This window comes from Acanthochromis polyacanthus, chromosome 10, assembly GCF_021347895.1.
Source record: "Acanthochromis polyacanthus isolate Apoly-LR-REF ecotype Palm Island chromosome 10, KAUST_Apoly_ChrSc, whole genome shotgun sequence".
NCBI classification, from domain to species: Eukaryota; Metazoa; Chordata; class Actinopteri; family Pomacentridae; genus Acanthochromis; species Acanthochromis polyacanthus.
The window spans coordinates 5,363,180-5,376,956 of NC_067122.1; the positions used below are offsets into that span (position 1 = coordinate 5,363,180).

The window sequence follows — 13,777 nt, forward strand, 5'->3', positions numbered from 1 at the left end:
GCAAGCCAACGCTTAAACAACAAACTAAAGCTACGGAGCCAAACCCGATTCAGTGAAGAGAACCAGAGGAAATGTTTGACTGCAGACATAAAGCAGGAAGACACTGAGCTGCTCAGGTGTTCCTGATAACACCAAGCAGCCACCTGGACAGCCAATAGGAATACTGAAATGTGTTGTGCACATCCAGCCACAGAACTTTCATCCATATTTTACATAAAGAACCATTTTCAATACTGCTTGAACTTGCTCTGATTTTTTTTTTAAGCTCAATGTTTTTTTAATTATTCCTTAATGTTATCTCTATAATAAGATTTTAACAGGCAAAATGCTCTTAAATTACACCAGAATGCAGGAAATGGGATCAATAATTTTCAAAATTTTCTGGGGGAGGACCCTCACACCCCCTGTCAGCATCCCACACAAACCAAGTCTCCCTCTAAGGTCTGGTCACAAGTTGGCAGCCCTGTATTAAACATAGAGACTATACAGAAATAAGAGCAGAACGCACAGAGGATATAAAGATATAAAAATATATATAAAGACATATACAGAATGTACACTATTGTTCAAGAGAGTGGAGTCACACAGACAATTTCATGTTTTTCATGAAAACTCACAATTTATGTGCTAACACAAAATTACACAAGGGTTTTCTAATCATCAAATAGCCGTGTGCTCAGTTTAGTTGAAATGTAAAGTTTTAATTGGAGACTAAGGTCCCTGCTATTTCATTAGAATGTAAATTACAATATCTTAATGAGAGAGTCCAAATACATGTTGAAACTATACTGAAACCAGCTGAATTGCTGGTGGATTATTTAGTGAATAACATTTATTGTAACCGCTAAACTATTGTTTTTCAGATCTTACTACTCAGATAAAGTAGATATCTAGATGTCCTTTATCCTGATAATATGCCAAAAAAGAGAAAATGGATGGATGGATGGATGGATGGATGGATGGATGGATATGTATAGCAACTTTTACATTTCTTTCCCACTGAAGCAAATATATAAACAATGCAAATTTCGCTGCAGTTTGAATCAAACAGACACACTCCCTTACATCCAGACAATATGATTTACACACTGGGGCATCATTAGTTAAAAAAAGCAACTTCTGTAGTTTAAATATTGCGCTGCACTACTCTTTCTCTGCAGATTGTTTGTGGTATTTAAAGAGCTCTCAAAATTAACTTCTTCTGAACTGTAATCTCTCATGTGAGCAGTTAGAAGCAGGATGACCAAATGATTACCTTTTATTCTTTTTTCCAAAATTGCCCTACAAAGCAGCACCAATGTCAGTGATGTTTATTAAAAAATAGTGCACTCTCTTTTTGCACTGCACCTCTCTGATATCTCCTCATTGACAGACACCAGACAAGTCAAACCAGCTGTACAGCTCTTTTTGGTTACCAGTGTTATGGCTTCTGTTCTTGGTGTTTGTTATTCTCCATCTCAGATTCCACAGGGAGGTTGTGATCCTGACTCATGTTTGTGGTTCATCACCACAGAGCGGAGACATCTGAGCTATGGGAAAAGCAAGTGAGTGTAACACCATACTGATGTTATGTCATAACCAACAATACCAAACCACAATATATGTAAGAGCCTCGGGGAGTGTCAGGAGCACAGTTTCTAGCAGGTACAATATTGGTGAGGTCAAACAAGACAAGATCTAAAGTAGCACCTCACGGGGCCCCATCTACCTGTCATGACCAATAGATACAGATTTTTGCACAAACTTGATCTGGCTTCCCCACATTTGGTCTGGATTGTATATAAATATGTATACAACTCCAATCCAGACCAAATGTGGGGAAGCCAGATCAAGTTTGTGCAAAAAAAAATGTTTATCATAGTTTCATGGGTACAGCAAAATAAGCATGATTGTTATATAAAGAATCGCTCATCAGAATACATCTTCACTGTCATTGTCAGGCATCTGTATCTATTGGTGATGGCGGGTAGATGTGAGGTGCTGAGGCGCTGCGCCCCCTCCAGGCTGTGCTGATGCTGTGCCCGCACTGTGTCGCTCCACACTGACACCTGCTGGCTCTTAAAATCATTACAGATAAAATTTGCATTTAATTAAATAATTTTTAAATGTGATCATGTATAATACAATATATCTATGACATTATATATACATTTTGAAAAAAATATTTCTATTACTATATTTGTTTAAAACATGTTACGGCGGGTACCGGAGGCTCAGCTGCAGGAAATGAACGAGTAGACAGATTTGCAACAACAACGAATTTATTCACAGAACCAGGAAGAATACAGAACTACAACCGGAACTAGCTGTACAACTCAGGGTTAACTCAACCTAGCAGCCTCTTGAGGCAGGGAAGACTAATAACAAAACAAACCCAAAAGCTAAGGTCAGCCCACTGTTGGTAACACCAAGGTAGGAGAACAAAATAACAAGGGAAATTTAACTAACAAAAACTAAGCAACCTGAAGTCTGCACTAAAACCCAAAAGCTCAACCCAAACTGCTCTTGACTATCGGGAGCTAACACAGCCGTTATGCTAACCGAGGGAGATTAGATGACACCAGGGCTGGGGGGCCTTGCTGCCTCTGAGGGGGGGGGGCTGACTACAGATGATTTTCTTTGACCCAGCGGTGCAGGTGCAGGAAACCAAAAGCAACGTCCGGCATCAAACGAGGACTGACGACGGTTCTTATAGGACGCCAGGACCTGATTAGCTGGCCTCCACCTGCACATGATCTGCTGATGACAGATGACAAACACCTGGACTCCTCATCAGCACACACCTGCAAAGAGAGAGAGCGAGGCCGAGGGAGGAGAGAGCCCTGCCACAGCTCACAGCCGAAGCTGTGGCTGGAACAAAACATGTGGTTTTTGATATCATTCCACTTAAATGTTTAAATTGCTTTTAAAGAAACTGTAATATTTGTAGCACTATCCCAGCCTCTTTATCACTGATATCATACAAGAGATGATGCAGTGCACAAACTTGGAGGGACAGAGAGCAGCAACAAAATGGATGTTGACATTCTTCTATTGCTGTTTTTAAAATCTGTTATAAAGTTTAAAAAAATATTTTAAGCTTTAAATCATTCGTATGTGGACAAAAATATAATATAAACAATAATACAAATTATAATTCTTAACCAAAATGACAAAAAATAGCATAAAAACACAGTGATTCTTCTGCAGTGATTTCTGACCCACTTATGGAAGAGTGTAGGATCCAATCGCTCGTGCATCTAAGGGTTAATCTTGAACTACCACTGTGTTTTTAATTCAGTAAAATAGAAAAGCAAGGCCTTTGCAATGATGACTGCTTTATGAAAGTAATAGGTTCAAATGAAAACAGTTAACAAGAGTATCAAACACTTCTAAATGTGTGCAGCCAATCCTGGATCCTAATCCATAATCAGTTTGTCCTCTGTGTGGTGCACATATGCGGTGGTATGTTCCTATGATCAACTGCTTTTTTTCATTCAAAATGCTTAAAAGCATTCATAGCTTTTGTAACTTATACTAGTACTGACATTTATATGAAATTATAATCTGAGTCTGTTGATCTAAAATTGCACTCTTTGGTGAAGTGTCACTTTAGTGAGTCCAAATGCTGTTTTCTCAGTATAATCAATGGGAAAAAAAACAGCAAATGGAGCTGGCAAACTTGCTTTTCTACCGAAGTGTCATAGTATGAAATGGGCAAATCTTATTTTTACATGTTGTTTATAATCCTCTAGCTTGTGTAAGAACAACTCCAGTTTGATTTGCGTTATTCAGTTGAAAATATCATCTACATCACATGAAAGCTTCATTAGCTGCCTCACACGGACGTTTGCTGAGCCTGCATGTTTACAAATGACTCGGTCATGAAATGTAAAAGCACTAATTTGCATTTAAACTCTTTTATTGAATTTTGATCATTTCTTCTTTTCCAGTTTTCACACTGCTGCACTGTGTTCGGAGCTGCTCACTTAAGTTTGATTAATTGTGTGTTTTTCTGCCTTGTAGAAGTGTGAAAGTAAAATTAAATCCGTGTCAAAAAACGTATCGGCAGCATACGGCTCGTGAACAAAATTTTCCAGTTCAATATCTCACATGCTTGATTCATTCCCACGGCCCAGCACAGGAGAAGCCGGTGTTAATGGTGCCTTGTGGTGAGACAAAGAAAAGACTCCCAGATAGTGTCATTAAACACTGGAAGGTATCGTAATCCCAGTGTTGTAATTGGATGCAGGCTTATGTTCACACATGACCATTTAAAACCATCCTGGTAATCCCTTTTCTTTTCTCAGACATCTGCACTTGAGTTGGTTAGCAGGACAGAGGGATTACACACTTTGCTGCAGAGAATACAAGGACTTCAACAGGTAGAACCATCTGCTTATTATCGAAATCTGTTAGATCTGTGGGACACTAATGAAGGCCGTACAGAATTGTTCTCATACCTTCTTTTGGTGATTTTCTGTGTGAAGTATCATAGATGTGTGGAGAGTAGAGCAGTGCCAGAAGCGGTAGATGTCCACAGGAAAGGGCAAAATTATCCTATGCTTTTCCTGAAGTGGTGACACCCAATTCATAGTACAAATAATTAAAGACAACTATGAACCAGTTTGTCTTATCAATGATATACAGTGTCCCACAAGTATGCTATGGATTAATAGGACTTCATTCTGTGGGAAAGGGTCTACTTGTATTGACGATCCTCCTGAGAATTACGTCTCCATTGATCTTCTTTAGCATCTTTTAGCTGCTTGTTTAGGTTTTACAGCTCATTAACTTTATGATTCCGTCTCAGAGCTCACACCAACCCTGTTTTCTTTCACATTTAGCTGTCTTAGAAATCTTTGCACAGCACTGAACTACAAAAGACCAAGTCAAATAGTGAAGAAAATGCAATCTGTAGTGGTTAAGGAGTCAGATACTGATGAGAGAATATTGGAAAGGAATCAGTGTTTTTTGTTGTGACCATGAGCAATTAATCTTGCTTTAAGTGGAAAAGGAGAGAGTGGATTGGTGTCGTTCAAATGTCTGTCTACGTTGAGGTTCATGAGTCTTTTTCCCGTATTAGTTTGAAACCGCCCTGAGTATCAGTTTTAAACTCTTTTTCGTCCACAGCAGCCATGGTGGACGCAGCAGCAGCAGAGCAGTTCCTGGATGCCAACCCACAGTTCGCCAAGCAGTACTACGATCAAAACTTCCGGCCTAAGGTCATCTCGGACCTGCTGGACAACAACCGTAAGGCGGCGTTGGACATCAGCAAGTACCACGACATGACAATGGTGGACGAGAGCGAGATCCTGTTCGACCTGGTGCGGGACATCCAGGACAACCTGAACATGGAGAAGTCCGTCTTCAACCTCATGAGGCATCTCAGCTTCATGATGAGGGCCGATCGCATGAGTCTCTTCATGTATCGGCAGAGGAACGGCGTGGCTGAGCTGGCTACCAGGTGGATTGTTTTTTCTTTTAAAGTTTCAAATCCAGCTTTTTCTGACAAAGGGAGTGCAGTAGCTGAAGCAGAGTTTGTTATGAGGAAACAAAAACTGACAGAACATTGTTATTCTCAGTCCTGTAGAAACATATACCTGAATTAACTTGCAAGAGTTTATTTTTGATGTCTTGATTCATTCACATGCAAGGCATCATATTCTTACAGTCTATCTTCTGTTTAAATGTCAGACTACTGTTTTCTATTTGCATTTCCTCCACCTATTTAGTACTTGACAAGTAAAACTTTCTGATACTGAGCCAACACTTAAAGGGACTTTGCTAACAATGAATGAACACTGGTGCTTTTTTTTTTTTACCACATCCTTCACATTCAACTAGTTTAGACAATCGCATTTGGATGTGTTGTTAAATTGGGAATGCTAACCAACCATTCCCGATTTACAATCATTGTAATCATGCAGTCACACATTTCCATGCCCTTACTCTAGCCTTACACCTCCACCGTTTGCAGCTTTAGTGATGATTTTGTAGTCGGCTTGCTCACTGCACCACTGTCTCCTTTAGTGAGTTTTATGCTGACGGCAACCCTTTTAAAAAAATATTAATGTACAAATTATCAGTAAAGATGATCTACTTCAGTTGCAGAGGGAATTACAGTTATGTTATCTTTTCCTCCAGGTTATTTAATGTCAACAAAGATTCAGTATTTGATGAATGCCTGGTAGCACCTGACAGTGAAATCGTGTACCCGCTGGACATGGGCATCGTGGGCCACGTGGCGACCAGCAAGAAGATGGTCAACATTCCTGATGTGACGCAGGTACGCCGAGCTGCTGTTTGTGTTTGTTTTGAGATTCACAAGCAGATTAAGGCCACATTAGCAGACGTGTCACCCTGATCTGCCCTTTGACTATCATCATAAGACAATGCTGCAAAAAAAACACATCTAATAAAACAACAAACACAGTACATTTAAAGTAATTAGGACAAAATCTTCTCTGAAAAATTATCATTTTAATGAAATAAATGATTTTATCCAGTCTGATTTACTTACTTATATTAGCCCATTTTAAAATATCTCTCTTGTAATCTTCCCATTATTTTATTAGAAAAACAACTAAATAAATTTTTTTTTTAATTTTCAGAAAAAATCGACAGCAGCAACCAACAAAAAAAATGTACATATTTTTAGATATATTTTTAAAATTCAGGTAAAATCTACTGTCAAATATTATCATTTCAATGACAAACGTGTGTTTATCTGGTGTAATTTACATGCATACATATAGTTTATCTGCCGAGCCCATTTTCAGATATATCTATGAATATCTTGTTGTTATATTATTTGAAAAACAACCGACAAAATATATATATTTTTAAAGTTAGGATAAAATCTTCTCTCTAATGTTGTCATTTTAAGGACATACATGTGTGTTTATCTGGTGTTATTTACATGCATTCACGTAGTTTATCTGCCAAGCCCATTTTCAAATATATTTGTGAATATCTTGTTGTCATATTATTCGAAAAACAACCAACAAAATATATATTTTGTTGGTTGGGATAAAATCTTCTCGCTAATATTATCATTTTAAGGTCGTACATGTGTGTCTCTCTGGTGTTATTTGCATGCATACATATTTTTGTTAATCCGGCCAGCACATTTTAAAATATATCTCTTGTAGTCCTAGCATTATATTATTAGAAAAGCAACACACAAAATACTTTAAAAAATTTCTAGTTAAAATCTTCTCTCTCGTATTATCATTTTAAGGACGTACATGTGTGTTTATCTGGTGTTATCTACATGCAGATAAAATATATCTGTGGTAATCTTGTTATGATTAAGTTAAGCAGAGGAAATACAAATGTGTTGAATCTTCACCCTTAAAAAAACCCAAATGCTGCTTTAATTTCTGCTGTGTTATGACAGAAAGCCTTCCTACTGTTGCTCTGTGTCTGTTTAACCACCAGAGGGCGGCGTGACTCCACAGTGTCCCCGTCTCTAATTCCCTCTCACCAAAGCCAGCCCAATCCCATTACAGCCAATACCTTTGACATTTGAAAATAGCTGGCAAGCTTATTCTCATGGAGCCATCATGCTACTGCAGGTCCACCACCGTCGCTTCCACCCACATCCCCCCCTCGTGCCTGTACCTGCGCTAACTGCTATTGTGACATTTACACTTAATAAGGCAGCAGCCCACTCCACAGAACTGATGGATTACAAGCACTCCTCGGTATCAGTTCAATCACATCCTTTTCATGGGAGATTAGAAAGCTCGGCTGCTGATGCACGAACAAAACAGACCGGGGCTGATTGTTCCTGTTCGTTTTTTTATCTGGTGGTTCTGCTGCCAGCAACCGGCCTGTTGTGCCTTCATTGTGAGCCGCCGTCGAGCGAACACATTTGAAACCTCAGTCTGTCGCGCCGCAGCCTCGTGCAGATACATGAAAGCATGATGGGAGATGTGGCAACTGGAACGATCAAAGCCTCCAAGCCTTAGTTTCCCAGAGTGGCAGCGAAGGAAAAGCTAGTGTTTCCATATAATTGACTTGCATTATGATGCTAATGCACAGAGGAAGGCCTTACACTGTTGCAGAGACTGTCAATCACTGTCTCTCTGCATGCTATTTCCATCACAATCCAATCTGGTGCAGGGCGGTTAAGCAGTTAAGATTCTCGTACAGTAGGTAGAAGATGAGGATTGTGTCGTGACCAGCAGCTGGCATCACTGCTCCCGCTGTCGTCGATCTTTTTTCTCTGTCAAAGTGAATTTAATGATCGCGTGATTTGCAGAGTTGGACACTTATTTGAGGTGTGGTTACTTGAGGAGTGTGTGCGAGGAAGGTGGAGAGGCTGCACATGAAGCGGGTTAATCTGTCCTGAATTAGACCGATCCCAGATTACTCCCAGAGGTCACTCAGGCCCCGAGCTGTTTTCACAGACTCAGCGCTATAACACACCTTTAATCTATTCTGTTGCACTTTATTGTTTTCAGTGTTGTTTCTTGGAGCAGAAACAGCCTGAAATCCACTCCAGCACGAGAAGTAGCAAAGGAAAACTTTTTCTTTTATTGTTATTGTTTTTATTAAAATGTGCATCCAGAATTTATATTGAATCAAAAGCTGCAAAGTTTCAATTTTGGAATACGGGCAAAACCCACCTGGGGGAGTTGATAATGCTGAACTAAATCAGTTTAACGAGTAACTGTTTATCTTCATTTTTATACCAAAATATAACTTGTCCTCTGATTATGCTTCGTCAGGATAAAGCTTCTGAGCTGAGACAAAACTTCAGCTGAGCAGCACAAATCAGATGAGGACCTCTCTGGGCTTTAAGGGATCAAAGGTCCCCCAATAACACTCTGTCAAACTGCCCAGATCTTTGGAATAGGTTTATTTGTAAGCTTTGTCAGGCTGCAGTTGGAGCAGCTGCTGTAAGGTGCTGATCCAGGATCAACCTGGCCTCCCTCATAATGATTTTCTTTCCTTTCCCACACTAGCACCACAATTCAAGCTATGCAGAGGAACCATAAACAACTTAAGACTAAACTATGCAAATAATGTCACCGCAGTTTAATCTGAGATGGAAGTTGATCCAACAGATGCACAAATTAAGAACTAAAGGGCGACCAGAATAATGCCAGGCCTGCGCTTTATAGAAACATGTCATGCACGAGGGCATTAGGCCAAGAAAAGCTCTCTTTTTGCACATCTTTGATATGCATGTGCAGCTCGGTAGATGAGGACGGCTGCTGTTCAGTTCTCTTTGCTTTCTATGTGACAGCAGCAGTATTAAGATCTCTGAGGATGGAGGATGAAAGTTGATGCAGAAGCGTTTTCTCCAGTGTGTGAAAGTCAAGCTTCTTTAAGAAGCAAATAAAACAGTGGAGAAGTCATAATGTAGCAGCTTTTGCTTTTATTCAACGTGCAGTCTTTGTAGACATACACGATAAACCGTGTTCATTTTGCAAGCTCCCGCTTCGTTTTCAATCTTACCAACCTGGGAGCTAATATTCAACCCAAAACTGAGACCTTGTCACATGCAGATCTGGTCTCTGGGCAGATTTCTGTTCCTTCTTGGTGGTTAATGAGCTGCTCTAACTGTGTTGCACCCCTGAAGGAGCACAATTGATGACCCCTGCTGTACGGGAGGAGAGGAAGGTGGAGAGCAGCAGAAAGAGCGTTCAGTTAGTGGATAATGGAGAGCCTTCGCTTGCAGCATTTATGGATGAGAGCAGTGTGTTCGTCAGAGCTGAGCCTGGAAGTTCTGAAGAGGGCACGGACAAAGACCTCCCAGTTACATGCAATCAAACATTTATTCTCTTCTTCTGCTTTTTCTTGCCAGAGCGCTCATTTCAGTAACTTTGTTGATGAGCTGACCGAGTACGAGACCAAGAACGTTCTCGCCATCCCCATCATGAACGGTAAAGACATGGTGGCTGTCATGATGGCTATCAACAAGCTGGATGGACCGAGCTTCACCGCCAAGGACGAGGAGGTAACACGTGACACCATGCATCCCTCTGCACAGACAATCAGTGATTACGTCGATTTGGTAACATTTCCAGCTTTATAGAGCACCAATTTTAAAGAAACATGACACAAGTTTAAGGGGAAAAAAAAGTCCTCTCCAAACATTCAGGTATTTTCTCTTTATTTATTCGTTTCTTGATTCAGGCTCTTGCTCTTTACCAGATGTAGATGTCGCTTCTGTTGTCGGTCTCATGCCTTTGCTATTGATCAGAAATATGTTCTATTTCTATCAGTGGTATTTGGAGTGCTAGCATCTCAAGATCCTACCTTCAATGTAACTAATAACGTTTAATATTTTCTAACGTATAGCGCAAAAATATCAAAAGCATTTTTGTTCAGAGGCCACATTCAGCCTAATTTAATTTCAAGTGGACCACACCAGAAATAACCACAGCAGGATAACCTATAAATAATGACAACTCTACTTTTTTCCCTTTGTTTTAGTGCAAAAAAGTACAGTTCTTAAAGTGTTCACTTTTATTGAGCTATGTTTCTAAGATAAGATAACATAAGAAAGCGTTATTGTCATTATACATGGTGTGCAATGAAATTCCAGATGACTTTCTCCCTTTAAAATATACCAGATAAAGAAATTAAGAAAGTGAAATAAGAATAAATCATAACTGAACTGTGGAGAAAAAGATGTAAATAGAAATTGTTACAAAAAAATACAACATTTGTGCAAGAAATGTTACAGTGGCAGATTTGTTAATTTCCGAAAAAAAAATTGAAAAAAAAGTTCAGTTTCAGTAATATCATGCCTCAGTTTATCATTTACACATTACAACTTACAGATCAGTGTGTCCACAAAAGCACAAAACATTTAGTCACAGGTATCTGGAACTGAACAATGTAGTATTTTACTTCATGATCAAAACAACCTGCCAAGATCTAGAAATTATTTAAAATTCACAGTTTTACAAATTTTCAATTTGCATTCAGTGTCCTCTCTGTCATTTTTTGCACTTTGCAAAGTCATGGTGGACCAGTTTTGGTCCGTGAGCCGTATGTTTGACACCCCTGGTATAGACTCTCTGGCTTAATCCAGATGTAAAGGCGGCACACAGAGAATGCGCTGGTTGCTGTTTCCACAAAGTTGTTCAATTATTGATAAATTCAACCTGCATTTGGGTCCAAGTGTGAGCAGAAATACAATCCACTGATTCACACAGAAGTACTGATGACCTGAATTTCTGGAGAATCGACCCGGGAGCTTCATAGATCTGCACATTCTAAAGGAAGGGTGAAGAGTTCCATCTAAGACATTTCAAGCTAAGAGGGGTAAAACCTCAGAATATGTAAATTTGCAGGTTCACAAGAATGAGTGTTTAGGAATTAAAGCAACGAAAAAGGATGAACTTTACCAAACTAATGATAAGAGAACTAGGCACTCGGATGTCAGATCTAGTCGCCTTCCCCAACCCAAACTGGAAACGAAGCCTCAAGCTGCAAAAATCACCAATCTTGGCGACCAAAGGGAGCAAAAGCTGCAGGATGGTTCCATCTCAGCTGGTGCTGGCAAAGCTCAGGATAGAGTAGGAGGGAGATGATGATCCAACCCCCTCTATGTTGGTTTTTACCACAGTCAAACAGAGATGGAAACACATAAACAGTGGCCATCACGAGTTGGATGAAGCACTTTACGACTAATCGTGTCCCTGTAATGCCACATATTGACCAAATTCAGCAATTTCCAACTGGACAATCAGGCCGTAATAGGCTGTATTGTTAGGTTCATTATAAACCAAGTAATCCTTCCTCAAGGAAACTAAAATGCACTGCTTAATTCTAAAGTAATAAACAGACAAACAACTCTACACTTGATCTTCTTGTTAGGGGCCTCCATGGTCCACTTCCTAAGCAATACAGTAATAACTGAAGCTACAGCTGATGTGGTTAAGCCCTTAGACTTAGCATTTTCCAAGTATAAAACCTTTAGCAGTAGGTGTTGTGTCTGTGTCTGAGGCTTCCTGTTGCTCTGCCCTGCAGTAGCAGCTGCTGTAGAAGTCACTTAAACTCAGCTGATATATTGCTACACAAATCTAAAGCCTCCCAAATCACAACTAACAAGATTAATCCTTTAATGTAAGTGAAAGCTGAAAGGAGAACATTTTTCAGCCAAGAAAGGCCTGTTAGAGAACAGTCGAGGAGAGGGAGAGAGACTTCCAGCGGGTGCCAAGAGCTTGGCCACTGTAATGAAACGATCACAAGGAAGGGATAAGCGGAAAGTAATTGCCAGTTCCTTCCTGACAAAACAATGGAAACATTATGTAAAGATGTTTTCACAGGTGTTCTCTGTCACTTGTAAACAATTACCAATTACAGCGTGCAGTTAGTGCATTATAGTACATTCAGGGCTTCTCTTGAATTCCATTATTGGCATCGGCTGTTCTCACCTTCTACCAACGACCATCTCAAGAGTTGTTGACCTGTGCTGTATCTTCCTGTTGGTGTTCATTCTCATGCCAAATTTTCGTTTGTAGTGATGTTTTATTTGACCCGTAGTCTTTTTCTGGTTGTAAGGGACATAAACAAGGTACAAAAGATGAGCAGACTTTGTGTTGGAGAATAAATCTGACTCATTTCAGCGTTTTGTTTTGTTATTCACTGAAGTGCATGCCCAAAATTATTCATAAAATTTCATGAAACTGCTACAAACTCTTGATATAATGCAGCTTCTATTCCATTTCAAATGCTCCTGCTAGTTGTCAAAGTGCCTCACAGTCTTCTAAATCGCTCTAAATCTCGTACAGCTAATTCATAGCTTTCTATGGCATTCCCTGCAACTCATGGTTCAAACCTAACAGCTCAGTGAACTCTTTATTAAGGCGCATTACTGAGGGAGAGTCGCGCATTCTAGCTTCTGAAAAGACGGGATAAGACTGTAAAGCCACATCCAAGGGTTTTCAAGTTTCAGTGGCCACAGGGTAAAGCATCATCAAAGTACAAGGCGTTTCACACTGTGGAAAAACTTCAAAGGTTGAGGTAAGAGGCCAAAAGTAATCCCGTCACTGGTAATTACGGGAGCTTGAGAGGCTAGGAAGAACCCAAGGATCACCGCCAAAACCTTCCTGATGAATGCGAGCAGTTCTGATAGCAACATCTGAAACAAACACTCCAGGGAGGACTCAACTTCTCCAAGCTCACAGAGATAAAGATAAAAAGCATCAGTTCAGTGGTTAGATGAGATGAAAATGAAGTTGTTTGGATGCAGTGGCTAAAGAAAGGAGAACTATTGAACCCAGAAAACACCATCCCAATGGTTGGGGATGGGGATGGGAATGTGATGCTTCTGGGATGTTTTCGGTTGATGAACCTGGCAATGTTATCAGCGCTAACAACATAATGGAAAAAGAGGAAAACATCAAGCAGTCAGCAGAAGAGCTTGGTCTTGGACAGCACTGGATCTTCTGACAAGACAATCTAAAATATACAACCAAAGTGGTGATGAAATAACTAACAGAACACAATATAAACACACTGGACCGGCCCAGTCTTTCAGAAAGTTACTGATTACTTAGAAAGAGTATGGATATTTTTGGATATGGTGCTTTTTGTAAAAAAAAAATTCTCCCCCAAAAAACAAAGAAACAGTTAAAATTCACCATTAACATCTCATAACATAATACTTAATTTTCTTTATTTACTTGTTTATGTCATCATCAGCCAGAAGAAACCTTTTGCTCAGATTAAAATGAACTATGAATCATGTGGTATGGGTATGATTATTTAAGGTCTTAGCTGTATATGTTACTGCAAAAACAATTCCAAACCGTTGATATTCAAAAGA

The 13,777-nt window shown here is 39.7% G+C and overlaps 1 protein-coding gene across 1 annotated transcript in view; it reads left to right on the top strand.

Annotated features, from left to right (window-relative positions):
- Positions 1 to 4,232: 4,232 nt before the first annotated feature.
- The window catches only part of pde6a (phosphodiesterase 6A, cGMP-specific, rod, alpha), a 46,813-nt gene continuing 37,268 nt past the window's right edge, over positions 4,233 to 13,777 (top strand). The window contains exons 1-4 of the mRNA XM_022218384.2: positions 4,233 to 4,364; positions 5,113 to 5,446; positions 6,127 to 6,268; positions 9,800 to 9,952. Coding sequence (XP_022074076.1) covers positions 5,118 to 5,446; positions 6,127 to 6,268; positions 9,800 to 9,952 — 624 coding nt within the window. The 5' untranslated portion in view covers positions 4,233 to 4,364; positions 5,113 to 5,117. The remainder of the gene's footprint in view (positions 4,365 to 5,112; positions 5,447 to 6,126; positions 6,269 to 9,799; positions 9,953 to 13,777) is intronic.